This window comes from Mustela erminea, chromosome 1, assembly GCF_009829155.1.
Source record: "Mustela erminea isolate mMusErm1 chromosome 1, mMusErm1.Pri, whole genome shotgun sequence".
NCBI classification, from domain to species: Eukaryota; Metazoa; Chordata; class Mammalia; order Carnivora; family Mustelidae; genus Mustela; species Mustela erminea.
The window spans coordinates 161949331-161976214 of record NC_045614.1 but is presented as its reverse complement, the minus strand read 5'-3'; the positions used below and the strand labels follow the sequence as shown (position 1 = coordinate 161976214).

Here is a 26884-nt window from a genome sequence, read left to right as displayed (position 1 = left end):
CCATCAGTTTCTTCTTCCGGTTCTTCTTACGGAATATAAAGAGCAAGAGGAATCTTTTTTCCGAGGGACAAACAACATAGCCCCCCTCAAGACCACCCACTGCTGCATTAGCTTCATGGTCATCGACACCAACATACAATGGCTTCTTTTTCGAAAAAATCCTCGCCAGGTCCTTAACTTTTCGAGTTTGTGTGGCAGAAAAGAGCATGGTTTGCCTGCGTGTTGGCAGAAGTTTAATAATTTGTTTTGATTCCTCTTCAAACCCAACCTCCAAGATACGATCAGCCTCGCCAATAACCAGACACTGTAGATTTTTAGACATAAATCCTGCAGTATTCTGCATGGGGTCCAGGAGGCGGCCTGGGGTGGCCACGATGATGTTGATCCCATTACCAAGTTCCTGTGCTTCCGCCAATCTGTTGCTGCTGCCCATTGTCAACCCAGAAGTGTGAACATGGTGCATCATTAGCTCCTTAAGAACACCGGAAGTCTGCATGGCCAGTTCCTAGCAGGTGAGAGCGTAAGAGCTCCGGTTCCATTCCTAGGCAAGACCTTCAACTTGACAATGAGCTCGAGGGCAGGGATGAGAAATGCCAGCGTTTTGCCCCTGCCTGTTTTTGCAGCCACTAGAAGGTCCCCGCTTTCCAGAAGTGCGACACTTTCATGCTGAATTTCAGTCATTTTTGTAAAACCCATTTCTTTTATTGCCCTCAGAGTGTTCTCATTGACAAGATCGGTAAGAGAAGCAAAGGAAGTATCCTCAGAAGCTCCTATCAGTCCTAAGATAGGACTGCCTAGGGGTAGGCTGGGCACTTCGCTGTCCTCTTCATGATCATCGGCTTCTCCACACTCTTTTCTGTCTCTTCGGGAGCTTGGGTCCCTTCATCAGAGTCCCCTTTGTCTTTAGTTTTCGCTTTTTTGGTATCAGGCCTGGCATCATCTACCATTTTTCTCTTTTTCTTCCTCTTTTTTGGTTCTGAATTGGGAAGCTGTTTGGTGCTTCTCCATTGATTACTATGGTAGATTTCTTTCTTTTTTTTTAAACTTGTACGGTTTCCACCATTTCTTTAGTTCTCTCTCCATTCTGGGTTTCTGATGAGCCCCCCACTCACAGACCATTTCAGGGATTTTTTTTAACCTTCCCACCTCCCACTGTTTCTTCAGACAAATATCCATTTTGCGTTTCTGATAAGCTCCCATTGGAGGCTGCTGGGAGTTTAAGTTCTGCTGGCGCAATCTGAGGTTGCGTTTCTCTATCTTCTTGCGCAGGCGTCTCATGGGTAGATGGGGCAGGTTGTTGGTGAAGCATCTCCACTGCAGTGCCACAGCTTGGCTACCGGCTTGACGTTCCTTCCTCTTGGGGCACAGAAGTCGGGTGAGCGGCTTGACTCAGTTTCGCTCACATTGTCATCTTAGTGTTGTGATCTCAGGGTCGGGGGGTAGAGCCCCGAGTGGGGCTCTGTGCTGAGCTCGCAGTCTGCCTGAGATTCTCTCTGCCCCCCCAGTCTCTGTGTGTGTGTGTGTGTGTGTGTGTGTGTGTGTGTGTGTATGTGTCTCTCTCTGTAAAATACATAAATAAATCTTTTTTTTAAAAAAGGAAAAGAAAAAGTTTTGAATGGGTCAGGCTCAGGACTACAGTGGACTTCCTGTGGGCCACTGTGTATCCTCGGTCTCTATTGCCAAAGGAAGACTGTACCTGTGGCACCTCACCCTTGGCAAAATATCTCCACCCTACACTCTACCATGTATGATTTCTCCTCTCATGCCAAACACTCACCTAGTTCTTACCCAGGCGAAGTTCTAAGCACTTCACATGTATTACCTTATTTAATCTCCCTCCCACCAAATCTACACGAGATAAGTAGTAGTAGTATCCCCATTTTACAGGGGGAGAGACTGAGGCATGAAGAAATTGAAGAAGTTACGGTGGTGATTAATTGAGGTGATTAAATCTTCAGGAGACCCAGTTAAAAATGGACTTACTCCTGTGATGGCAGCTTACTAAATCCTAATTAACCTACTAACATAAAAATGCAAATTGGTTTATGAAATGCGTTTTCTAGCCCATGGCCAGTTCTCGAGTCCACTGAGTGAGGGAAGTGACCCAGGACTGACCATTTTTCTCTTCGTGAGAAGAGAAAAAGAAATGCTAGCAAGGTCTCGACAGGGTCATTTAGGAGGAGACTGAGAAGTCAGGATGTATGCTTACAGACAGGGAGGGCAGCTTGGAAAGAGAAGATGACAACCGAGGAGAGCTTCACCAGAGGAAGAGAAAGGAGCCCCTTAAGATAAAAGTATTTTAAATTTTGGCCTAGAGCAAATTCTTCCTGAAAAATCTCCAGTCCCAGCATGGCTGGGTGGCTCAGTTGCTTAACGTCTGCCTTTGACTCAAGTCACGATCCTAGGGTCCTGCGATCAGCCCCGCATCAGGTTCCCTTTTCAGCAGAGAGCCTGTTTCTCCTGCTCCCTCTAATCCCCCCTCTCTACCCGCACTCTTGCTCGCTCTTGCTCTCTCTCAAATAAGTGAATAAAATAAACCTTAGGAAAAAAAATCTCAAGTTCCTTAACCAAATTATAAACCATGGGTTGTGTCTTCCCTAAAGTCTCTCCAGATGCCAGACTATGGCATACATTTCACTGTGCCCTCCTCTCTGTCCTCCATGATACTTACATTTCCTGCTAATACAGAAGGTATCACATTAAATTGTTGTCACTTGTTGATGTCACTAAATTATGAGCTGCTTCGGACAAAACATTCTGGCTATTACATGGAAAATCCTTGAATTTAAAATGGGACCAGCCGTGTTTGCGAGACCACTGAGTCAGCATTGGTCCATTAAGGAAGCCACTCACATTTCTGAAATGACTGTATATCCATATGGGAGAAGTGAACCCCAATCTCTACTTCATAACATATATAAAAATTAGCTTGAGATGGTTTGGGGATCTAACAGGAAAGTGAAAACCACAAAGCTTATAGAAGAAAACAGGAAAATATTTTTTTGACTTGGGACTGGGAAAAATTTCCTAGATAGGTCACAGAAATTTAAAAAGAAAAAAAAATTAAGGAATTGAGCTTGCCAAAATAGGCCATTAAAAAAATTATGGGAGCCTGGGTGGCTCAGTGAGTTAAGCCGCTGCCTTCAGCTCGGGTCGTGATCTCGGGGTCTTTGGATTTAGTCCCGCATCAGGCTTTCTGCTCAGCAGGGAGCCTGCCTCCCTCTCTATCTCTCTGCCTGCCTCTCTGTCTACTTGTGATCTCTCTCTGTCAAATAAATAAATAAAATCTTAAAAATTAGTAGGTAAGCTATAGGCAGGATAAAATATCAAAAAGCATATCTGAGAAAAGACTAGTGTCTGCAATATATAAATAACTTTTATAACTCAACAATTAAAAGAAAAAGAAAAAAAAGAAAAGAATGGGTAAAAGAATTGAGCAGGTACTTCCCAAAGTAGACGTACAAGTGGCCAATAAGTACATTACAAATGGCTCAGGCTTATTAGTCATTAGAAGAATGCAAATTAAAACACTCTTAGATATCTTTACATACCCCCTAGAATAGCTAAAATTAAAGAGACTAATCATGTCAAATTTTGCTCTGAAGCAACCAGAACTCTCATACTTTGTTGAATGGAATATTTAATGGAACAGCCTCTTTGGGAAGAGATCTGGAAGTTTCTTTAAAAAACTAAATGTAAATCTACCATGTAATAAGGCAATTCCAGTCCTTGGTATTTATCCGAAAGAAATGAAAATAAAGATTTGCAAAAGGACTGAGATAAGAATGCCCTTAACAGTTTTAGCCATAATATCCAAAAGTTAGTAACGTCCCATTTACTCATGAATGAGAAAATGGGTAAACAAACTACAGTAATTCATGCAGTGGGATAGTGCAGTGATTCAGACGAAGACCAAGCTATTGATGGGTGCAGTCACGTGGATGGATTCCAAAACCTTAATGCTGAGTGAAAGAGTGTCACACAAAAGAAGACACATTGCGTGAACTTACATGAAGTTCTAGAACAGGCAAACTGAATCAATGGTAGAAAAATAAGTTAGAATCATTGTTGCCCGTTGGAGGATGTGGGCCGGGATTGATGAGGAGGGAACATGCAGGAAACTTCTGGTGTACTGGTGATGTTCTATACCGCGACACGTGTGTGCTTTACATGTATACATTTGTCATAACTCAACTAGTGCACACTGAAGAGTTGCCCATTTTATTGGATGCAAGTTGATGTCAAAAGAAAAATTAAAACAAATATTGAGTCCTTGTTAATGATATGCCGACTGGGATATTTGGGGCATATGTATAGATCGTTGCAGTTGGAATTTGTCAAAAATATAAGATGTCTTGATGGAAGGGTAGAGTGATGGGTGGATGGACAGCTATGTGGCAGGCACGTACTATAAAGTGTTAGTGGTAGAAGCTAAGTCGTGCACGCCCTTACTATAAATTTCTTTCAGTGTTGCAATATGTTTGAAAATTTTCATAATTAAAAAAAAAATTAGAGAACAGACTCATAATTAGGATCTTGATCTTAGTCTTTCAGGGTCCTCCTGACATGGTTATCTCTTTGGTGGTTGAGGCAGATAATCTCTTCCAGCACAGAAACCCTGCGAATACTGTTCTCTGTTGGAATAGACATCACGAGATCCAAAGCTTCCGTGGATGAACTGTGGGGGCTTGTGCTTTTATTGACATACTTTTGTTACATGAATGGAAATGCATTGTTTCCATTTCTGGAGGAGTCCTTTCAACTCTACTCTCTTGTTCTGTCTCCCATGTAGGAATCTTCCTGCCATCCTAGACTGGGTGAAAACTCAGAAGCCCGGGGCCACGGGTGTCAACATCATCACCTCTGACTTCGTGGACCTGGTGGACTTCGCCACGACTGTCATTGAATTGAATGACCTCCTCCAGGAGGACAGAGCTCTGGCTAAATGCTGATTTGATTTTTATTTTAGTGTTGACTTTGTTGATCCAGGCCAGAGTTCTGAAGGGTTTCCTGTTAGGATGGCCCCTGGCAGTGATGGGGAAGGAGGAGGGGGAGGGCGTTTTCCCCTCTTCCTAGGGCCATTTGGATAAAATTACAGAGCTTTCAGTTGCATTTTTCCCAAATGAGACTTTTTAAAAAACTGAAGTCCAAGGGAAGAAGCAGGTTTTGTGTGATCAAAGTCAGGGTCTCCCCAATGGTTCATGATGCTGAATGTAATGTGGAAATGGGGTCTCCAGCTTCCTTTGAGTGTCTTTGAGTTGACCTGATTTCCTGCTGTCTTCCAGGATGTTATGTGTGAGCCTGTGAGAAGACTGAACCAGAAAGGCACTCTTAGGCAAAAGAATGGCTCATGGCAGGTGTGGAAGGCTCTGTGGGGTGGCTCTAACATCAACCTGGGGCTTTGAGGGAGAAAAGGGCCAGCACCAGTTCTCTCTGGCATGCTGAATGTCACCACTTCTTCCCCGGGAGAGTGAGACTTCTTTGTCATCAGGCCATTCCAGCCACAAGCTGTTCTTACATAGCTTCTGCTTGGGAACTGGGCACCTTCATTCTTTGGATAAACCATGCATATTGCCTTTGGTATCAAAATGTGTTTCCCAGTGGTAAAACATTGATTCCTTTCAGTTTCTCTCGGCCCCTTCTCAAAAGTGAAAGGAACAATGGTGGGAGGTCCTTTCAGTGTGGGGCCCAACAAGAGACAGACATGCATGTGTGCCGCATGCCACATTTCTTTGGTTTAATCCTCCAAGCTTTTCCCAAAATGGCTGCTAGGTAAACTCCTGCCTCATTTTGGCAAAGCCCTCTTTGGAACGGCATCTTCAAGCTGGATCTTGGAATTGCATTTCATTGCCATCTGCCGAGGACCCAGGTTTGCACTGTGAGGCACAACGCTAACATTCACGCTAAGGGAAGGCGTCTCAACCGTGGCACTGCGGAGACAGCCACAGGATGCGTGGGGAAGTGCAATGGATTTGAGGAGGAAGCTCCAAGAGGGTTTGGAGCTGTTCTGTAACTCCTTGAAAACCAGACTACCTCGGGGACATTCAGGATGACTTGTGTGTCATCGAGTGAGAGATGTGCGGTGTTGGAACATTTCCAATTTGTGTCTTGATAGCTCTACTTCTTGCAGGTTGTCTTGAGCCTGCTAATCGCCACTGCAGGAGGGCTGTGACACTCAAGAGGGGATTTTGTTTTGTTTTGTTGTTTTGTTGTTTTTGAATGGATAAGAGGTACTTATCTAGAGCAAGCCCTCTTGTGTGTATATTTATTTATTTATTTATTTATCCATTTATTTATTTATAGATCAATTATCTTCAGTGCTTCTTACCTCAAGAGCACTCACAAAGGAGCTGCCTGAACTTTTCTCACCCAGGTCACCAGGTTGACGCTGCCCTGCTCTTCAACAGGCCTGTGCGTTTCAGGACTGTGAGTGACCTCTGAGTGACCTCTGACTCGCCTGCAGATGTTCCCAGCTCCCCCAGTCCTGTCAGGACAGTGTGCATTGTGTGAGTGTGGCCCAAAACAGAGAAGCCCCTCCCGGGCCCTGAACGGGGGGCCCGAGGATGCAATGGGTCATGAAGAACCCTCAGTTCTTGAGGGAGACTCTCTTATAGAGGGTTGGAAAGGAAGGATCTGGAAAGAAAACTGGGCATGGGTGTATGTACATGCCGATGCTGCTCAGATCTGTCTGAGGATCCCTAAGGAAAGGTCACCTTTGGATTCTTAAGGCAGAAAGATAAACATGGACTCCTGGACAGATGTGTGTGTGTGTAAGGACCATTGGGCTACCCCCCCAAGTGGCTCACCATTCCTCCTCTGCCAGTGCTCACGGCTGTGTGGCGGCAGGCCCTAGGGGCAAGCTCCCGAACGCGCACGCGCAGCTTGCACTCTTCCAGCGTCTTTGTCAAGTCGGTTCATCCCTGACCTTTCGCTCCTGCGGCTGAAGGGGGGTCACAACAAATGCCTCTGGGAAAATCTGGCGTAATTTTTCCTTGTTCTTGCATTCGAACCCCCACTCCGAAACGTTTCTGGGATTGTACTGTCCGTTTTTAGGGCTTTCCATGGAAAGGAGTAAGAACAGAAGTGCCCTCACTTTTTCAATTGTTCTTCAGTTCTGCTGTTGAACCCCAGTGACAAGCTTGGAAATCCCTGGCCTACCCTCAGGATTTTATTTGTGTTGTTATTGTTTCATTTTGGTCTTATTTTTAACTCTTGATTGATTGCTAGGGACTAGATGGTCTCCCCTCTTTTAATCCTTTGTAACTTGGCAAAGAGATCAGGAGGCAAGAGGAGAATTACTCTGCTCTGTTTTATTTGAGCCTCAACTTTGTCCAGGTGCTCGGTGCTATGAGGCCAGGTGTGTTGGCGGGGACCTACGTAGGATGCCAGTGACACCCAAGGGCTGCTGACTGTTCAGTGAAATGTTTACTTGATTTTTTTCCTTTCGTTTTAAAAGATATAATTGCACTTCACTTGGGTTGTAACATTTAAGTGCATCTCAGTATTTGCCTGGTAAGAGAAAAGTCATCAACCATGACACAGAAGCACAGGAAATGGTCCCAAGGTCATGGGCATGGAGTCCTGCTCTATGCGGCAAGTGCAGGTGCGCACCCCTCCTTACTGCTCTGGGTTGCCAGCCTGGCTTGCATTCTCAAATTCTGCCCAGGAGTTCTGGGAGATGGGAGCAAGATTATTTGCAGTTCGCCCTTGTTAAACACCTTTGAACTGACAGAATCTCTGCTCCAAGAAAAAGTTGTTCAACATATCACAAAGGAGGTATGCATTCTGCTCTTGGACCTAAGGCCAAGCAGGAGACTCTGTGATGGGACAGAGGAACAATAGACTTTCGGTCTATGACATAAAAATGATTGACCCAACCACATCATTTATTCTCACAAGATCAAACAAGGCTATCATGCTTACTCAGAATTCACTTCCATGGTCAACTAAAGAGCTACTTGACTGAGTTAAAGAGGGCTTTCTTTTCACAGGATTTGGGGCCACAGTTCTTCTGAAATGTAGGCTGAGTTTTTCATGAACTCTCTGGACCATTCGCCACATTTCCATGGCTTTGTGGCCAAGCGGACAATCACAGGTTTCAGTTAGATTAGAGCACTGTTTAAAGGTTTGAACTTGGAGCCTATAAGAGGTACCACTGTGGTTTTATGGTCACAGAAGATATTCTTAGGGCTGGAGAGAGAAGTCAAGATGGAACTGATGGAAGGGATGATAAATGATTGTGGTTTAAATCTTAAAGTAATGGCGAACTGAAGGGGGTCATACCAAGAACTATTATATATATGCTGTATGAGACCTCTAATAATTGCATTTAGTTATTTCCTCAGCACTGAGTCCAGACCCCTGACTTCTTGAGAATAAATAGTTAGGCCACAGTCCAAACCCAGGATTTTTATATAAACTCAAGGAAAAGCACAAGATCTGAGCCCAGGTCACGACTAATCTTAAGAATCCTAGTTCTTCTTCATGACCTCACATTCACATCACAAAGTGGATGTTTCTGTTCAAGAAGGTGACGTGGTGGAACACTCCGGAATGAAATGCAGTTTTGTCGTGGTCAAGATTTTGTTTCTGTTTTTCGGAATCCTGCCATAAGAAAGTGTCCCCCAAAAAGATGTGATTACAAAGTGGTAAGAAAGTTTAGTGCTAAGCTTTAGTGCTAAGCTAACGGTGGAGAAACAGAAGAAATTGCAACTGAAATGAAATGGTTTCTCTTCATGGAAGCACTAGGGCTACACAACTTCAGGCCATCTCATCAAATGAGTTCATGCCCCAGTGAAGTTTTTGTAATGTTCTTTATTGGCTGTAAAGTATTGTAATGTTCTTTACTGGGAGGTTCTGGGAAACGGAACAGGCTAACAAGTGGGTCCCAGCCATGAGACTTCTCTCTCGTGGCTTTTCAGTTCAGTGACCCTGTGCTACATCTGCCTTGGATCCTTAATCTGGAATAAAGACGCTGTCTGCCACATTAGTGCTGTTCTGCAAACCTTGGTGGACTAGCTCCCCAAAATATCAGGCCCTTTATGGTTAAATTATATGTCTCCTATTCATTCTTCCTGTGCTTCATGTGTGAAGAAATGCTGTTTGGGTTCATTTCTCAAAAGTGTGGTGTAGGATGATGGAACTGGCATGACTTTCGCGACTTTAGTCATCTGTCGAATGAGATGAGCGGAGCTGAGTGAAATCAGCCGGCAAGCACTCAAGATCCTGAGAGGTGGGCTTTCCCGAGTGCATGCTAAACGGTCATGTTATGTTCGAGGGAATGAACAGAAACTGATAACATCAAATATCCTGACAGGAAGTTTTGTTTTCTGTGGCATAGAACATGGTTGTCCCTCAAAATTCTGCTACCTTCCCTGTCTTCCTTGGCCTTCTGCCTCAGATGGCTTTCTAGTATTTGCCATCACAACTTTGTCACTCACAAATGTCACCTTGGGATACACAGAAGTGAAATGGTTAGGTGATAAGTGATTTAGCTGGAAATTGACTCTAATTCCCAGTGATCATGAACAGCTCTTTACCACACCAGGAGATGTACTATCTCCGTATCTTCTGGCTTCCCCGGCTTCCAACTAGAAATATTGACATTAAAGCTACTATATTGCTTCATGGACCCTTAACCCAGAAGAATACAGTAGAAAATGCTACTGATACTGTTGAAATTGTGTTTTAATATGCTATAAAAGTATTCTAAGATAACTCTTTCGATCCTGCAGTGGTTACAGTGTTCTAGTCTTTTCTCCAACAAAACTTATTCTTAAGAATTTTCAGACTTGTTTCTAAGCCTATGTAGTTTGGATACAACATTTTTTTCTTCTCTTCACTGGGAACTCAATCCCACAGTCCACTGAGATAACCCCATCCATAGTCAAGAGGCATTTTCCTCTCTCATTCCTTCTGATCGCCACAGAAGACCATTTTCCCCTCTTGTCTCTTGGGCATCCTTTAACGTCTGCCGGTTACAATGAATAACAGAATGCTGGCAAAACTTACACAAAGAAGCACACGCATTCGATGATGTCCAAATGCATTCTTATCATGGTGGTAATCGCCCCGTACTGTTCCTGAATGCGTAATTCTGCCCCCCGCCACCACCACACACAGAATCTGATTGGAACTCAGAACCGGGGGCCACCGCTTCATTCAAATAGTAGGAGTGGGCTCTCGAGCATGGAGCCCAATGAGAAGCATAGCACTTTGAAGTCAAATAGACCCTCAGTCGCTTTGTATATCTACAGTTTTACATTTGCTCTTAATTTATAGCACTAATAACACTGTGGTCACGAATCTGTAGTATCAATGTGATAAATCTTAGTACATATTCTAGAAACAGTGCTACCTGGCTGCTACTGTACTTTCTGGCTTATGCCCCAGTATTAATAAGTATCTCATACAGATTGTATATGCTTTGTTCATACTGGATAATATGCCAACTGTGATACTTAACCTCACTGATCGGCACTTAAAAAACACAGAGATTATCATAGTGAAAATACGTCTTGGTCAATTCAGATGACATGTGAATCTGAGAAATATTCTATTAGATATTATGTTTGTCCTCTAGGCTTGTTTTATATTACAGTGCATGCTGTTTGCTAAGTTAAGTAAAAAATAACAATAAACTATACCAATTAAAGGTTAGAGTGAAAATTTTACATATATCCTGCTTGGTACTCTGAAATGTATTTTGTGGCTTAATTATCTTATTCACACACATTTCACTTGGCTTTTTCCCCCCTAGGAAATCATTATTCAAATATATTTCTCCTTCTTTCTTATAAACTGGATCACACTGCTTAATTCAACCTAAAACATTGTAAAGCCGGATTACCTCATTTTAACTGTGAAAAAAAAATTAATAGATATGATGACATAATGTCTTTTCTTGTATTTTATTTGAACTACCTAAATAGGCTTAAACCTAATAATAAATATAAAACTTCAGCAGGCATTTTCCTTGTTTCTGTGTGCATTTTATAATGGGCCCACTTCTAATATTTTTTAAAGGCTAGAGGTTCAGCATCAATAAGCTGCCTTGTCATATGATATTGGATGTAGAACTATGGGAATTGGCTGACCATGCCCGCAGTTCCCAAGACGAGCATGAAATGTGCATCCAGCCTTGTCACCCGTGCCTTTCTGAGCTTTACCCCCAACGCTTTAGCTGTTTCTCATAGACTTAGGCCAGGTCCCGCTGACCTCCATATTCTTACCAACCACCATCTCCAGCCCACATTATTCTGAGTGACTGCGAAATGCCTGGAGATAGAACAATGCAGAGCAGACTATGTGTCTGTGCACACACATAGTCAGCAAGAGTGGGTGTCCAGGCCCTGTTGACAATGAAGATTCCAATATTTTCCTTGTTCCTAATTCTTTTTAGTAGAATACCTGAACCCACTTAATTTTGGTGAATTTCTCTTTTTGCCCTATGCCTTACAAAAATAATGCATTGAGGTGAAAGTCCTGTGTATGAATTTAGTAGAGATGAAATTAATTCCATGTTAATCATTCATTTCATAGAGTTGAATGTTACAATAGCTAATTAGGGATAATCATTTCCATTCAAGTTAATGTAGCAATTGAAGAACATGTCATGGTCAGATTTTTCACCTGTATTTCTAGTGTCTATAAACTACCATACTGTCCTCTGGTTGGCTTTCATACGCACCACGGTCAGTCATTCCCACTTGATTTTAATAAAAAATTACATGATGAAGATAAGGCTGGGTCTAAACATAGACAAAGCGGGTGAAACCTGCCTGGGGTAATTGCAAAGACTTCACTGGCCGGCCTCAAGTTCTGGACATACACTCGGGTTGAGACATTACTCATGAGAAGGGAGCTAGTGTATTATGTACCAATGAATATTTCATATTGTAATTGGGTTCTGAATGTTCTATTTAGCACAGAAGCTATGGCAACAGGCATTTCAGAGATGCACAGTCCTGCGTTTCTTCTATCCCAATTCTAGCAAGTTCTGGCTGTGTAACTTTAGACTAACATCTCTAAATATATAGAATATAGGACTAATCACACCTCCTCTGATGGTTTAACGAGAAGTCCACATAAGAAACTATACAGAGAGCATTTTAGCCCAGAGCCTGGCACTCAGTAAATTCTCAAGAGTAGTTCTTAGTCTTAAGACTGAGGGTGGAGACCTTCCTCCCACTCCTCACAGTACCTGGCATGATCCCTTCGCCATGGCTAACTTCTAACTCTTGCGTTGATTGGTAAATGATTTAGCAGAAACTAATTCATACGAAGGGGCACAGATAAATTCAGGCAGTGAAAGAGAAGTTGCACAACCACTGGACCAGCTCTGCTTGGCTCAGGGAGTGAGTGGGGTTCACGCCACTGGTGGTATGCCAGATGATGTGGGGTGGAAAGTGGCCCCATCCTTGAATAGCATTCATGTCATTAATCATTTAATCATCTGGCTGGTAGAGAGGGAAGTCTCAGCTGAGTGATGAAATCCCCACAACCCTTGTCTTACCTAGCAAAAATTTTTAAAAAGGCAGTAGCCTCCAGGTAACATTTAATACCATTTTGTTTGCATTGTATTAATTCAATGGTTCCCTTCTCTTTATGGCAAGTGATACTGGGTTTTTCAACAGTGATATAAAATTTCCTTTCAAAATAGATTTTTAAAAAAATTCCGCTGTGGGGCGCCTGGGTGGCTCGGTGGGTTAAGCCACTGCCTTCGGCTCAGGTCATGATCTCAGGGTCCTGGGATCGAGTCCCACATCGGGCTCTCTGCTCAGCAGGGAGCCTGCTTCCCTCTCTCTCTCTGCCTGCCTCTCCATCTACTTGTGATTTCTCTCTGTCAAATAAATAAATAAAATCTTAAAAAAAAAAATTCCGCTGTGAAGCTATGGGAATGACCTTTGTTTATGATCCTTTCCAGGTTGGAAAAAACTGCAGTTGATTCTACTGCACACTTTGGTCAAGAACTGGGTCTGAATGTGCTCTTTCCGAACATCCTTAACTAAAGAAATAAGTATATAAACAAACTACTTGAGACAGAACATCCTCTTTTTTTACTCTACATGTCTCCTGTAGAAGTCCATACCCCGACCACCCTCTTTACCAGCCATCCTGTGTGGCAGTATAAAAGGGCAGGATAGAGGTGTCCTAGTCCCTTGGTCCTGCTGACAGTCACGCCCTGGGGTTACACACAGTGTAGACAGCAAACCCCACTTCTTTGACTTGGGAAGTGAGTCCTTTTCTATGAATCCCTGAGGTTAGGATGCTTGGATGCCCCAAATTTTTGTTGTGTATGTGTGTGTATTTTCTTCCCCCAAAGGAATTTTTCTTGATCAGCAGTATGTTTCTTTGTTTATCCCTCTGCAAATCTGCTAACTGGGACTGAAGGAGTGTTATTGTTTTTAAGACTTGAAACCTTTCAGTCTCAGGGAGGGTAGAAAGTTGCAAGGGAGGGACAGTGGCTAAAGCCCATGTGCCTCAAACCTCACCCAGGACGGCCTGGGCATGTGCCAGTTAAACAAAAGTGCTAGTCAGGCCAGGCTGTTTACACAGCTGGGCAGTGTTTTTGGAGAGCCTGGTGGGGAAGGGGGACAGAGGAGTGTCAGCCTCCGTCCAGTAGCATCATGCAACTGAGAGAAGCCTTAGGCAAGCAGATGGCTTCAATCTAAGGGGCCTGGTGTCTAAAGAATGGGATTTATCCTCTGGAGAAAGGCTCCAAGAATGTCTTTGCTTTGTGGCCTAAAGTCTTTCCTGCTTTGATCCTTAGTGGGTGTTTGCTCAACCTGGGCCTAGCAGTCCCATTTCTAGGCTTCCATGAAGTGTCGGTAGTTCTGGAAGAAGACATTCGATTGCCTTTTGCAAAAGCTTCCCCCTCCCCAACAACCTTGTGGGCCTAGAACTAACTTGCCACACATCAGAGGTGTCGGTGGGCTACCTCAGTGGGGCCAGAATACCCTGACATCGCACACAAAATTTTGGAAGCTGTGTACTTTTTTCTAGTAGGGCATCTGTAGCTCTCCTCAGATTCTTAGAGGAAACTATGATCCTAAGAAATGTACATAGCACTTTCTTTCAAGTACCTGTGAGAATGAACTACCATTTAAAGGTTGTTAAGCAAGCAAAGACAGCCAACATAGGCCTTGGTCTTTCCTATTTAAAAAAATGAACTAAACTAAGACTCATATGAATTTGCTGATTCCGGGTGCTCTCTTTCAAGAGGTAAAGTTGAATATAATAAGATAAGAAGAAACAGACTAAGCAAGTCCAAAAGACCCTAAGGGTTAGTTAAGTGGTCTCTGGCATGAGAGGGCGGTGGGAAATGGGAGAAACCAGACACACTGGCAGACACGGAGGTGGAGGTGGCTAGGCGCCCTACACAAGTCTGAACACATTTCAGAGGGAGGTGCACAAATTGGAGCCCTTCCAGAGAAAGGCAGTTAGGAGGGTGACGGGTCCTGAAGTCGTAACACATGAGAAACTAGGGATACTGAGTTTAGAAAAGACTGAGGAAATGATGGGGATATCATCAAGTATTTCCAAATTATTACATGACTGAGATACTAGAATCTTATGAATTTAGATGTGGAAGAACAAAAGAACTTTTGTCCAGGTGCTAATGTTACACAGGAGAGAAAACTGAAAGTCAGAGAGAAAAGACTGGCCCAAGGCAGAGCTGGAACTAGAACCTGGTCTCTGAGTTTCTGCCCAGTGTCCTTTCCAACATTTGCAACTGCCTCCCTGACTGCCTGATATGCAGAGAAGAGCTAGAACTCATGAGTTAACATTTCAAGAAGGCAGAGCTTGGCTCAATGAAAAGCATTCCTAGCTGAGATCACGAGCTCACCATCAGGCAGAGTATTTCTGAGAGAGTGTGTATTAGTTTTCTATTGCTGTTATAATAAGTCACCGCAAGCTTAGTGGCTCACAACAGCACACATTTGGTATCTTTCAGGTCTAGAGTCCCAGGTCTAGAATGGGCCAGCAGGGCAACATCCCTTCTGGAGGTTCTAGAAGAGAATTCATTTCCTTGCCTATTCAGCTTCTAGAAGCCAATCCTTGATCAGTGGCCCCTCTCTGTCTCTTCAAAGTCAGTAGCATAGCATCTTTAATCTCTTTCTAGCTCTGCTTCTGTTTCCATGTCTTCTCTGATTCTAGCATCTTACAAGGACCCCTATGATATACTGGGTCCACCTGGATATTCCAGGATAATGTCCCATCTCAAAATTCAAAACTTGATCCCATCTACAAAAGCCCTTTTACCATGTAAGGTGACATAGCCACAGACTCTAAGGACTTGGGCATGGACCTCTTTGGGTGCTCTAAAGCCTTTCACAGAGTACTATGGAAAGTGCATTGACATTGATACAGTTTTAGAACAGTGAGTTCAAATCCTGTTTGAAGGACCTACTCACTGCCTGACTAGTTAACCCCTTTGAGCGTCTGTTCCCTCATCTATTAAGAAAGAATAAAATTTCAAGGTTACTATAAGGATTTATGCTACTAGATATATAATGCCTAATATATAGTGCATGTTCAGTAAGTGGCAGACAGATTTGTTCAAGGAATTTCCAGATGATTCTCACCAGACAAGAATTCAATAGAAGAAACTCTATTACATGAGAGTGTGGCTAAAGTGACCTCCAAATTCTCTTCTGAGATTGCTACAAGAAAAAGAAGTGAAATTAAAAGGATTTTCCTCCCATATATCCTTGTCTACATCACAGATCCAGTTGCAAGGTCACTGCTTTTCTGGATAGTCGATAGCTAACAGATCTGGTTTCTGCCTCCGCCTGCTGCTATCGGGCTTGAGCAGAACTAAGAGCCTGGTCTGGTCTGTAATGATTGGCCAGACCAGGCAGCTGAGACCAGCACAGTCTCCCTCCTTCACATCTGTCAACATACCTGACTGCGAGGAAGTCCCAGCTGGTGACCGCTGTCTGCAGGGGCCAGGGAAAGCAGGAAAGCAAATGGAGGGGAACACCTTGATTTGGTGCTTGAGGAGAAGTGAAAGCCTGTGTTGATGCTTCTTACCAACGTCCCAAACTCTTGAGCGAGGATTGGAACAGTCGTGGGCCACCACTGCAGAGTCAAGACGGAATCTGAGAGGAGAATCCAGATTCTAAAACAGCAGTCAAGGTAGGCGACCTGTCTGGTCATGGGCCGTTCCCTTAAGAATATAAAACAAGCATTTTGCCTAGTGTTGTAGCCAGGGTGTCTCTGATGACGGTCTGTGGAAGGTCTAGATGGATGTTAGCTACGGGTGCGTATCAAGAGAATTCAATCATTGGTCCACCAACATATTCTGCAAAGCGGGCTGTATATTTCTTCCATCGTCGCTCCCCTTTGAAAATTGTCATTATTCCTCTATATATTTCAAAGGTTTAGAAGGTTTTCTGTCTTTCGTTATAAAAATCGTATGTGTGATTTCTTGAAATTCTTCCACTAGTCATGCCTCTTCAAACATGACTTTGTTCCAGAATTTTGTTTGCATGAATTCTTTCCACTTTCAAGATTTAGCACAACAGTTGGCATTATAATTCTGAGGAACACACTGTCCAGAAAGCTGCCAAACTCTAAGGACAGGATCTCCCAGGAAGCCATGTGCCTTTTTCTGCCCTGGAACCTAAGGAGTTAAAAGTCTTGAAATTGTTGGAGCAGAATCAAGCCTGTTTACCTAAGCTTATCACCCAGGGCAGCCAGGTCAATCATTTACTGATGAAAGGCTGTTTCCTAACTCTGACAGAAGACCACTAAAGCCTATGCCTAACTATCTCCACAGAACAGACACAAGGCAATGTAGCAGGTACCACTCGCTGCCACCAGAGCCCGTATTCTCTTCTGACCAGAGACGTTTTTCTCTTACTCAGAGCTGTAAATGCCACAGGGTCCGACCTAGCTCAACAACAAATAAACATGAACAAGACTCCTGTGCAAACTGAATACTTGATGTCTCCTCCCTCAGGAGAGCTTGTGGCTTTGAAGAAGCTTTCCCTACTTCCGGAGGTCTACAGGGGAAAGATAGACTTGAGAACAAGTTACTAAGTGACTCTCCAGGGGCAATAAGATTATTAAGTAATTACCAAAAACCATGGAATTTTTCCCCTTCAAGTCTACACATTCCAGAAATATGTCCTTTTTAATAAACATGATCCATCTGCTTTAGGTCTGACTCCTCCAGAAAGGTTGTGATATTGTCATTCTATATACTTGTCAGGTCTGTGCAATGGCTCTGAGCTCTTATTGTTAGAAGCCCTGGTGGTAGAGAAGCCCTATTTTTCTAAACTCCCTTTAGGGAAGGGGTTGAGTTGTTTACTCAACAAGGTAACGTCTGACACTGTTTTTGTTAATTATTTATGGAACTTAAGTGAATCCCCTTTAGTGCGGTTTGTGGCCAGAATTTTTGTGTGGCTCAGGCAGTTAACTCGATGCAGGAGTGAAGGCCATTGCAGAGAGTGGCCCAGACACAAATCCCGTGTGTGATTCTGGGCGAGTCTGTGGCTAACTCCCAGGAATGTGGTGAGGAATTATGGAAACTGATACATTTCTGTGAAGATATTAACTCTGTAAAATGTTAAGTGTGCGTCTGGCTGGCTTCCAGAGAATGTTCATAGATAATGCATGTGAAGGAGGTGTTTTGGGGGGGGGGGGGCGGTGGAGAGTGTGTCAGAACATTCCAGTCTATTGGCCAGATTTACCCACAATACCCTAGGCTGCCTTAGGAACAGATAGGTCTTATCTATCCTTTCTGCATAGCATCCAGCTTAGGCCATAATGCTGGTGGCCCTTGAGAGTATATCCAAGCTTTTCTTCCCATTTCATGCATATTGGATATTAGGTGGCGGGAGGTCACTCTTGGGATTGACTAAACAAGGTACACAGTAGTATTCCTTATACAAGTTAGGAAGTTAGAAGTCAGAAGTTAATTAACTTGCCCAAGTTCACTCGGTCAGAGGCTGAGCCAGGATTCTACCAAATTCTTCCTCATTCCCAATCCAGCATTTTTGCGAAGTGGTCATGAGTTAAGCACATGCAGGAATGTAAATCGTGGGTGTGTGGTCATTGTTGGGGGGGAGGGGTCACTAGGAAAACAAGGCTGACTAACAGAGTCGGTGGTTCTCCACTGGGTCGTGGATTGCCGTGCCCAAGGCCAGCTGGGTCCCACTGTAACCAGAACACCAGCATTGACTAGACAGGACCTTCTTTGAGGGGAAGGAACAGAAAGGAACAGGGAGGGAGCAAAAGGAAGTATCCCAGACCTAGTAGTCACGGTCACTGGAGCCTTCCTGGTCCTGAATATTTCTTAAGAAAACCCAGGGAATTTTCAGACTAGATCGCCACCCCTTTCTATTCCAGAGATTCAAATTCATGAGCCCCAACTGAAGTATGATGTTTGAACCATTTCCAGGGAAACAAATGACACTATTCCAATCCTTCTCCAGGAACTAAGAAAAATAATTACAATTTCACTTCATCTCAGCTCCTATCCACTCATCTAAATCCATGGGACTTGGGCAGAAAGAGGCTTATAGCAGGAGGACCCTTCATCTATCACAGCAAGGCTCCTGGTAGCTGTGACCCAAAGAGACCTGTGTTAGCCTGGAATCCAAGTGGCTTGTTGGTGTCATTCAAGCGGTAAATGAGTAAGGTCTTCCTCTCCTACCAAACTCCATTTCATTTCTGTTCAGACACATCCCAAAAATTCCAGTAGCTATCTGGTGGAAATTCCACCGCAGCCACAATTCCCGAGCATTTACAAGATCAAGATAAAGAAATGCCACGATGAGATGTGGTTGGCTAAACATCTCTGAACAAAGAATTTCTTCTTCATACTGACCCACCTCATGCATACCTCAGCGTGTGATAGCAAAGGCATTACACATAGCGATCACATTGCCAAGTCCACTGAGTAGTGCCATTTTCTGAGACAGCTGACTGCACATGAACTGTACTCACATGCTATCATTTTTGTGACCTAAAACATTAGGGTAAGAGAAAAAGTTGGAACTGAAATACACAGCCTCATAATATTTCACCTTTCTCCAGGGTCTCTGATGACCAGGAAGTGAACTACTGCCTTTTATCTACATTTCTAAAATTTAATCCTTATAACAAACTTATGCAATTTGCTCAACTCATGCATATCGGGTAGCAGGTAAGATGAGGTGAAATTTAAACTGGGGTCCATCTGGCCAAAGTCCATGCTCTTTAGCACTCTGTTTTGGAAAAAATACCCAATGGTATCTATGCTATTTGTATTCCAAGTGTAAAAGAGTGTAGAGTCCTTTCTAAATGATTAGCTTGGATCCTCAGAATATACATTTATGACTCCCTCTCCCAGGTGTTCTTGATCCTATACAAGCATAAAACCCAATATCAGAGTAGTTTTCCCCTCTTCCAGGAAAGTAACAAGAAAACACACACACACACACACACACACACACACACACACACACAGAGAGAGAGAGAGAGAGACAGAGACAGAGAGCTCATACTCAGGTCAGCATTTTGATCCCTTTCTGAAATGGCGAAAAAAAAATCATCCTTTTCTCCTGACTCAAAAACATGGTTTTGTTGATTTATTTGACTTTAATGTAACATAGAGACAAATTTTTCATTTATTGTCCCAGGACTTTTTTTTCCCCCACAGTCCAGTGTCTCTCTCTGAGAAAGGGAAATATGTCAAAACTCCCCATTGGTTTTCTTTGATCTCCTCACAGCCCCATAAGGGCGGTGTCATTTTCAGATGACATCCTTTCACATAAGGAGCCCAACACTTAATGAAGGTGAGGCCCTTCTCAATGTCACTCAGCTCCCAAGTCCCATAGGTCTCGCAGCTCCCAATTCTTTGCTCTTTTTTTCTACTACACAAGCAGTTTTCTGGGTTTTTCAGGCTCCCAGATGGTAAGAACGGGACAATACAAGCCATTTCCCGAAATTAAAAATTCCAACTGACCTACAGAGCCTGTTCTCGGGCTACGGGCCCTACTCAAATGTTGATTGCTTTGCTTTTGGCTGCGATTCTATCAGGTCAGTGTGATAATGTTGTTACTCTAATTAGGTTTTCACTGAGTAGTGGAAATGAAGATACTAATTGATACTTAATAAAATCTACTTTAAAGGCAAAAGCCATTCAACCCATGCACCCATAAGCAAAGTTAAGAGATCAAAGCAGTTCTAGCTAGGCGAAAGGTCAGAACCCGCTGTCCTCTGACTGGTTGCCTGCCTGTGGGATGGTGTATCCGGGTAGGGTGTCCCTTGATATAGAGAGTTCCTCTCTTAGTTAACCCTCTGACCAGAGGTGTCCTGTGATCACGCAAGAAAACCCAAGGAACTCTTCCTGCAGACAGGGTATCTCTTGTGGGTGGAGTCCCCATACCCCTAGGAGCCAGCTAAAATTATAGCAGGTATTCTTGTGCCCTGTGAATTTCACTTCAGTCTTAAGATGCTCTGAGGAGTCAGGGAGCCCTGTATCAGTTCTGCATCTGGGGGGCAGGGGACCAAATGTTTTTATTCCTAAATTCTTCTCTGGAAAATGCTCCTGGCTGGCCATCTTAAGTCTCCTTCCCACGTGATAGTCTCGTATGCATCCTTACTTTGGGATTAATGTGTATTTCCATTGCACTGTTTGTCCCCACCTCTGTGCCCTCAGAGACTCTAAGGGTCTTGGTGTAGGAGGACCCATCCACTTGGGGCAGTGAGCAAACAGGGAGAATGAAACTTCTGCCCTGCCCCACACCAACTAGTTCCCCTCCTCTCTATAGTTCCAAGGTCAAGTTTCCCTTGGGAGCAGTTAGGGAACTGAAGGTCACAAAAAGCTGCCAATGCACCGTGCCTTGGAGGGTTTCCCAGAATGCAAAATGAAAATGAGATTGTTTTCATATAAGACTTCTGTATTTGGAGGACAGGATTCAAACAGTTTGAATCTGCAGTTTCACTGTGCACTTAGGTAACCCCCACAAAGTCTAGTTGTTTTTCCTTTCTTAAAGCCAAAACAATATCAAAAATACTTCCTGGAGAGAACTCCAACTAGGCAGAATTCTTTTTTGTCATCGCTGAGCTGATGTTTTCAAGGATTCATATCTTAAGATAAGCCTTATATGGTGTGTTTAGCTGGGGCTCTTGTGTCTTTCCGTGTAATGATCGCTGGCCATGGGGCCCTACTTATTGTAATCTCATTAGATGGCACAATGCACGCAAGCTGAAAACTTGTGATTAGTAAGCCAGCAGGTTGTAAAAAAAGAAAACCCAGCAGCCAAGCAAAGATGTTGCAGTGAAGAAGCAGACGGTAGGTTTTCTATGACCTGAAGAAAACCAGTACCTCCTTCCTGAAAAGATGCACCTTCAAGTTCAAATACATGTATTCCACAAAATTTAGCTTTATTTCCTGGGTAGGAATCCTGAACATAGGCAAGAACCCATGGCTAGACCTCCTAATATCTGACTGTTCTCTACCAAAATTCATTTCATCTGGTTTCTCTTTGCAAGATGGAAGAGCCCTTGACAAGAGGTATCATTATGGAATACTGCTGTGTTGGTAATTTGTAGTCCAACCAATAGAACATAAAACTTAGCCCGACAGAGGCACCCGGTTCTGACTCCACCATTATCTTGCTCTGTGGGTTGGTGCCAACTTTTAAACTTCTTGGTGGTGACTCAGTCAGTTTTGATTCTTTACTCTCTGCATCTTCACCGTGAATAACCACAAACATTCATTGATGGGGTCATCCTCAGTTCTGCTATCGTCACTTATTCTTTCCGAGAAACATGTTAGACACAGTTTTTGAAACAAGTTTAAATAATCTTGAAGGTTTTAAATTTATCTAGTGAGCCAAACCACAGCCTCCTTAGAGTCCCCTGTTTGGGTCTGTGTGTGTGCGTGTGTGTGCACACACATACTTTTAATTATTTGTACAGTACTCTGGGGGTGCCTGGGTGACTCAGTCGGTTAAGCAACCATCTCCTGAGTTCAGCTCAGGTCATGATCTCAGGGTCCCAAGATCAAGCCCTGGCTCAGGCTCCAAGCTGGGCATGGAATCTGCCTAATTAAGATTCTCTCTCTCTCCCTCTCCTTCTGTCCCTCCCCCTGCTTGTGCCTTCGCGTAAGTGTGCGTGCACATGCTTCCTTTCCCTAAAAATACAAATATTTGTACAGAACTCTGGAGATGATGAGTTCTCAATGTGTATTCATTGATGATAATAAATTAGTGGTTGACTATAAATTTTGTAGAGAAAGTAATTTTTTTAAAGAAAGACCTTGTCATTGCCAGGGATGACTAAAGAGAGAAGGGGAAGTGTTAACCTGTGGTGGGGTGGGCATGGTGCTTTGAAGATTATTTGTTCTCTGGTGGTCCAGTAACAGAATGGCCCAACAGAGTGGAGACTGCTTTGGTCTGATGGTACTGTTGCAGCATGCTGGTTATGGGACATTGAGGAAATCACCTCAGTTCTCTTGGTCTCAATTATCTATTCTTAAAAATGGAGGCTAGAGGAAGACCATGTATGATTTTTTATGGTCTCCTCTAGTTTTCATATTGTGTCTTTTATGAAAAACTAGAGAAGTTAAGATCAACAGTTCCTTTAAAAAGAAAATACACAAACAGTTGTCTTCTCTCTTGAGCCACTTTCACAATCTCTTAGGTAAATGAACTGGGGGTATAAGAAACTGCTGAAAAGATCTCAAGAATGAAAGTCTGAGGCTGTTAGAAAATTGGAGAGGGTGGGCATCGATGTTTTCTGGAGAAGGAGCCTGCCCAGCTGGAAAAGAGAGGTGACCACTTCTGAGTTCTGTCTAGTGCCGACCCTGGCTGTGACGCTCCGCTTCTGTGTGTCACTAATGGGAGCTTCAGCGAGCTGGCAGTCATGATTATTATCCTCCCTTTATAAATAAACGAAAACCCTTAAAGGTGACACGACTTGCCCAAGGTTACAGAAGCATGGCAGTGTGTCAGATGGAACTGTGTGTGTTGGCGACATTATAAGCAAAAGGCAGAAGAGTGAGGGGGAGGTCTGTACTTCTCTTAAGTTCACAAAACAATGGTCAAGGGCTCTGGAAGAGCTTCAGGTTTGCTTTGGATGGTGAGACCATTCTTGTCCTCCTGCCCCTCCCAGAGCCCCCTCCCAGCTGCCCTGCCCAGGGTTACTCACCCAGGTAGTTGCTCACTGGGTGCTGGTGCCCATGTCCCTACTTGCAAGCTTCATGAAAGGCTATTTGTAATGAAGAGAAGGCACAAAAAGGAAGAAGAAGAATGCATCAAAGATCTTCCCCGAGGGCTTGAACTCAAAGGGCATTGTTCTTGGGAGAGACTCCAGTTTCCCTCTTGTATTTTGCAGAAGTGAATGGTCATCACAATGACTGACAGAATTATGACGTTCCATTCCAAGCGTGGATAATTTTTATTTTTCACCTCTGGGGTTATTTCACTCCTCTCTGCTCTACTTCTCCCACAAAAAGGAAAGAATAATGCTTGTTCACTGTGACGATGAGAAAGCAGCCCAGGGCAGTACTGTTCAAAGGAAACTGCTAATCTCACCAGGCACCAAGGCAGGACTTTCAAAGTGCTAGTAAAGAAAATGTGCAGCATCCTGCCCACCCAGGTTTCCTTATCACTGCAGACCCTGCCCAGGGAGTTCTAAGGCCCTGAAGAACCACACTCACAAGTCATGGCCAGGAACTTCTGGCCCCACAAGAAAAGCACTGAAAGAAATGAGGCATTAATGGACTCATGTCTCGGCAACATTCAGAGGTTGCATCACTTTGCTGTCCATTTTTTATTTTTTATTTTTTTGGTCCCTTTTTAATGATGAGAGAGGGAAAGACAGTATTGGTTACTATCACCCAGGGATCTCTGGTAATTTTGGGGGTGATGGGTGAACACCATGAATTCAGTAAGAATAGGCTGATGTCCTGGCAGGCTCCTCAAGTGACTTTCTTAGTATGTTACTGAGTTTTGACACTTTGCCGTCTTGATTCTATTTCCAATATCTAACTGGCTTCTTCTCAGGTAGTCTCTTGGAGAAAGCTATGGGTACCACAGTAGTGTATACTTGATACTGCTCACAATCATATTGGCTAGGCTTACTTTTTAGAAGCCACAAAGCAAACAGCCAAACACCAAAAGTCACCCTTGGGTTGCCCATCAAATACCTTCTGTTAAGGCAGGATAGGAAGAAAATCAGCTTATGATTCAACAGTGTACCAACCATTATGAGGCCATGGAACCAAAATGGCCCATGAGTCCAAGAAACATCATCAATGTCAAATGTAGCTCAGAAACAGACCTCAGTGTGTTACCATGAGACAATCTCATCCATTTTCTAATGCTGATAGCCAAGTGACCAAGCACCAGTTAGTACTGTCACAGCTCCTTCTATAGAGTCCATGAGCACACCATCACTTCTTGAACTGAACTGAATTCCCAATATTGGACTGGATTCTCCAGCCCTGTCCGTCATCTAGCAGAAGAAAAAGCATTTCAGGAGCAAAATAAGCCCTGTTTTCCTACTTCCCAAAAGCCATCTGGCCATTCCTACATCCACCTTTTGTCCTCAGTCAGCACACAGTGAAGTGAGTCAGAGTCCATAAGTATTCTGTCTGTGTCCATCAATCTGGCAGACAGTGAAGGTAGGGAGGGGCTTATCCAGTACAGACTTTACCGAAAATGAAGAGTCTGTTCCTAATAATCCTATTTTTTACAGCCTACTAGTCTGAAAGGCAAAGAGGCAGGATTTTGAACAGAGGAGATTTTCATGCTATAAATCTTCAGGCATTTGGGGGCACCAAGGGTTTTGATGTAATTGCAGTAAACCTAAAATAATTTACAAGCTGTGTGTGTGTGTGCGCGCACGCGTGTGCACGCTTGTGTGTGCATGTCTAATGCATGGAAAGAATTTTAACAGGAGAAAGACATTAGATCAGTTTTGCAGAAAGAAAAATCTTTTATTTAAACTGTTCCTGGATGTAAACTGTTCCTAGATCCAGGTATTTGGTTAATTTCTAGAATTAATTAGCAAATATCTGTCCAAAACATGGACTTACAAGACTTCTATTGATAGTATAGCTCTTCTCTAAAATTGCTGTAAGGCATTTTGATCATTTTTAGAAAAGGCACACTACAGGAAGCTTTAGCATGTAAAATATTCTTCTGAGATGTCTACATAAATCTCAGGGTCAGTTAATTATATTGAACTTTATATGTCTTCAAGCAACTCTTGGCATTCCAAATCTCTATCTCGTATCTTATTTTACATGACTTTTAAAGTAAGATTAACCAGTGAAATTTAAATAAACCGATCAATGGTTACAGTGGCGGAAGCATTATTTGGTTACATTGTGTGCTTAGCCCAGTCTCCAGACATATTTTTTTCTCCTATTCTTCAGTCTCTCTGACCATGTCTGGTTATGCTCAATCTTTGGCTGTTCCCCTAAAGGGATTATCTAAGGGTCACCATTTTTCCTCTTTGAATGACTTTCTGACATAATTCCCACTGGATACTACTATTTTTTCATATCAACTTACATGAGAAATTATTAATTCCCAATTGGGGAATTCCCACTTGGGTTGGCCCAAGGCCATAACAGCATGTTGGAATCAAATATTTTCTATTGTTCTAAAACAGATCCAATAAAAAGACATTTATAGAGTGCCTAATATATGCTTGACACTCTGCTAAGTGCTATAGATACAGAAAAGAGTAGTCCACAGTTTTTCCCAGAGGAAGACCAACATCTTGTAGAGGAGATGAACCAATGAGGAGCCAACTTATCCTTGTGTGAGACTATAAGGGCAGTGACAGCTGAACACAGCACAGAAAAGTTCTAGATGAATGCAAAAGACCTTCAGAGAAGTTAAGGTCCAAGTGGTATTCTAAAGAAAAGGAAATTAGAATCTGCATCCTTCCTCTTCAAGAATTCAGACTTTAAAGGGAAAGCTCCCTCCTTTTCGAAATTTGTCTATCCTTTGAAGGAGAAAATACAAGAGTTGAGATAGTAGTGGTGGCCATGACTAAGGAAGTTTTGATTCCCTGGAGAAGGGAGGTAAGAGAAGGGTTCAGAGAGATCCCTCTAATTGAAAAGGTAGGGACAGAAAGAACTAAAACCTCACCCTGAAATAGAGCCAGTGCCTCATTCACATTCCTTGAACTTGGAGCTTTAATTTAGAATCATTTTCTTTAGCCCAGACCTCACAACCTCTCCCAATCCCCGGGGACCTTTGCCTAGTGAACTGTCTTGCTATAAATCTGATCTCTACCCAGTTATGACTTAAATTTCATTTATCCTGGATACAACTTTAAACAGAAACAAAGAACAAAACACTTGAAAAATTCTAGCAGAGAAGTCTTCTGATGTCGGCAGTTGGCACCAGTTTGGAAGCTCAGGGCTAAGGGATAGGGATGACCCACGCACACCCATCCCAACAGCCTCCATTGCCATCAGAACTCCAACTCTGACTTTAGTATCACTCAGCAGAACCACGAGGCAAGCTGGAAGGGTAAGCTTAATGGCAGGAAATCCTTCTCAATTTTCTTAAGTTGGCTTAGGCAAATCTTTAGTGTGTAAGTGAAAATTTTCACCATCTTAAACAGTGCACCTGCTTTCTGAAGTTGGGGCAACTTGTTGCGGTGTTGTCTGATTCCTTTAGAAACTCAGATCATAAGTCACCGTCTATGGACCAAACCACATGTTGGTTTCATTCTTTCATCCATTGAAAGAAAGAATATATGTAAGAGTTAATTAGGACAGATTTGAGTACATAAATATTTAAAACCCCTTTTACAAATACCATAAAGAAAGGTAAAAACAGAAACAGTGAACAGGAAAATATATTTGCAACCTAAATAACGGAAAAGTTTGCTATCCCTGAGGAGTACCTGCAAATCCATC

General features: G+C 43.1%; 2 protein-coding genes across 28 annotated transcripts in view; both read left to right on the top strand.

The window, feature by feature from the left end:
• The window catches only part of PLCXD2 (phosphatidylinositol specific phospholipase C X domain containing 2), a 52335-nt gene extending 41347 nt beyond the window's left edge, over window positions 1-10988 (top strand). Inside the window, exons 4-5 of one of the 2 annotated variants that reach the window (XR_004287157.1) lie at window positions 4793-5357; window positions 6304-10988. Coding sequence is in view for 1 of the 2 variants with exons in the window: in XM_032349593.1 (XP_032205484.1) it covers window positions 4793-4952 (160 nt within the window). In the remaining variant the exon portion in view is untranslated. Of the gene's footprint in view, window positions 1-4792 lie in introns of both variants that reach the window. The other variant, XM_032349593.1, reaches the window with a different exon arrangement.
• A 4857-nt stretch (window positions 10989-15845) lies between these two features.
• The window catches only part of PHLDB2 (pleckstrin homology like domain family B member 2), a 220310-nt gene continuing 209271 nt past the window's right edge, over window positions 15846-26884 (top strand). For 8 of the 26 annotated variants that reach the window (XM_032349482.1, XM_032349440.1, XM_032349372.1 and 5 more), the window contains exon 1: window positions 15853-16140. The gene's annotated coding sequence lies outside the window, so the exon portion shown is untranslated. Of the gene's footprint in view, window positions 16141-26884 lie in introns of all 26 variants that reach the window. The other 18 variants (XM_032349417.1, XM_032349342.1, XM_032349348.1 and 15 more) reach the window with 6 other exon arrangements.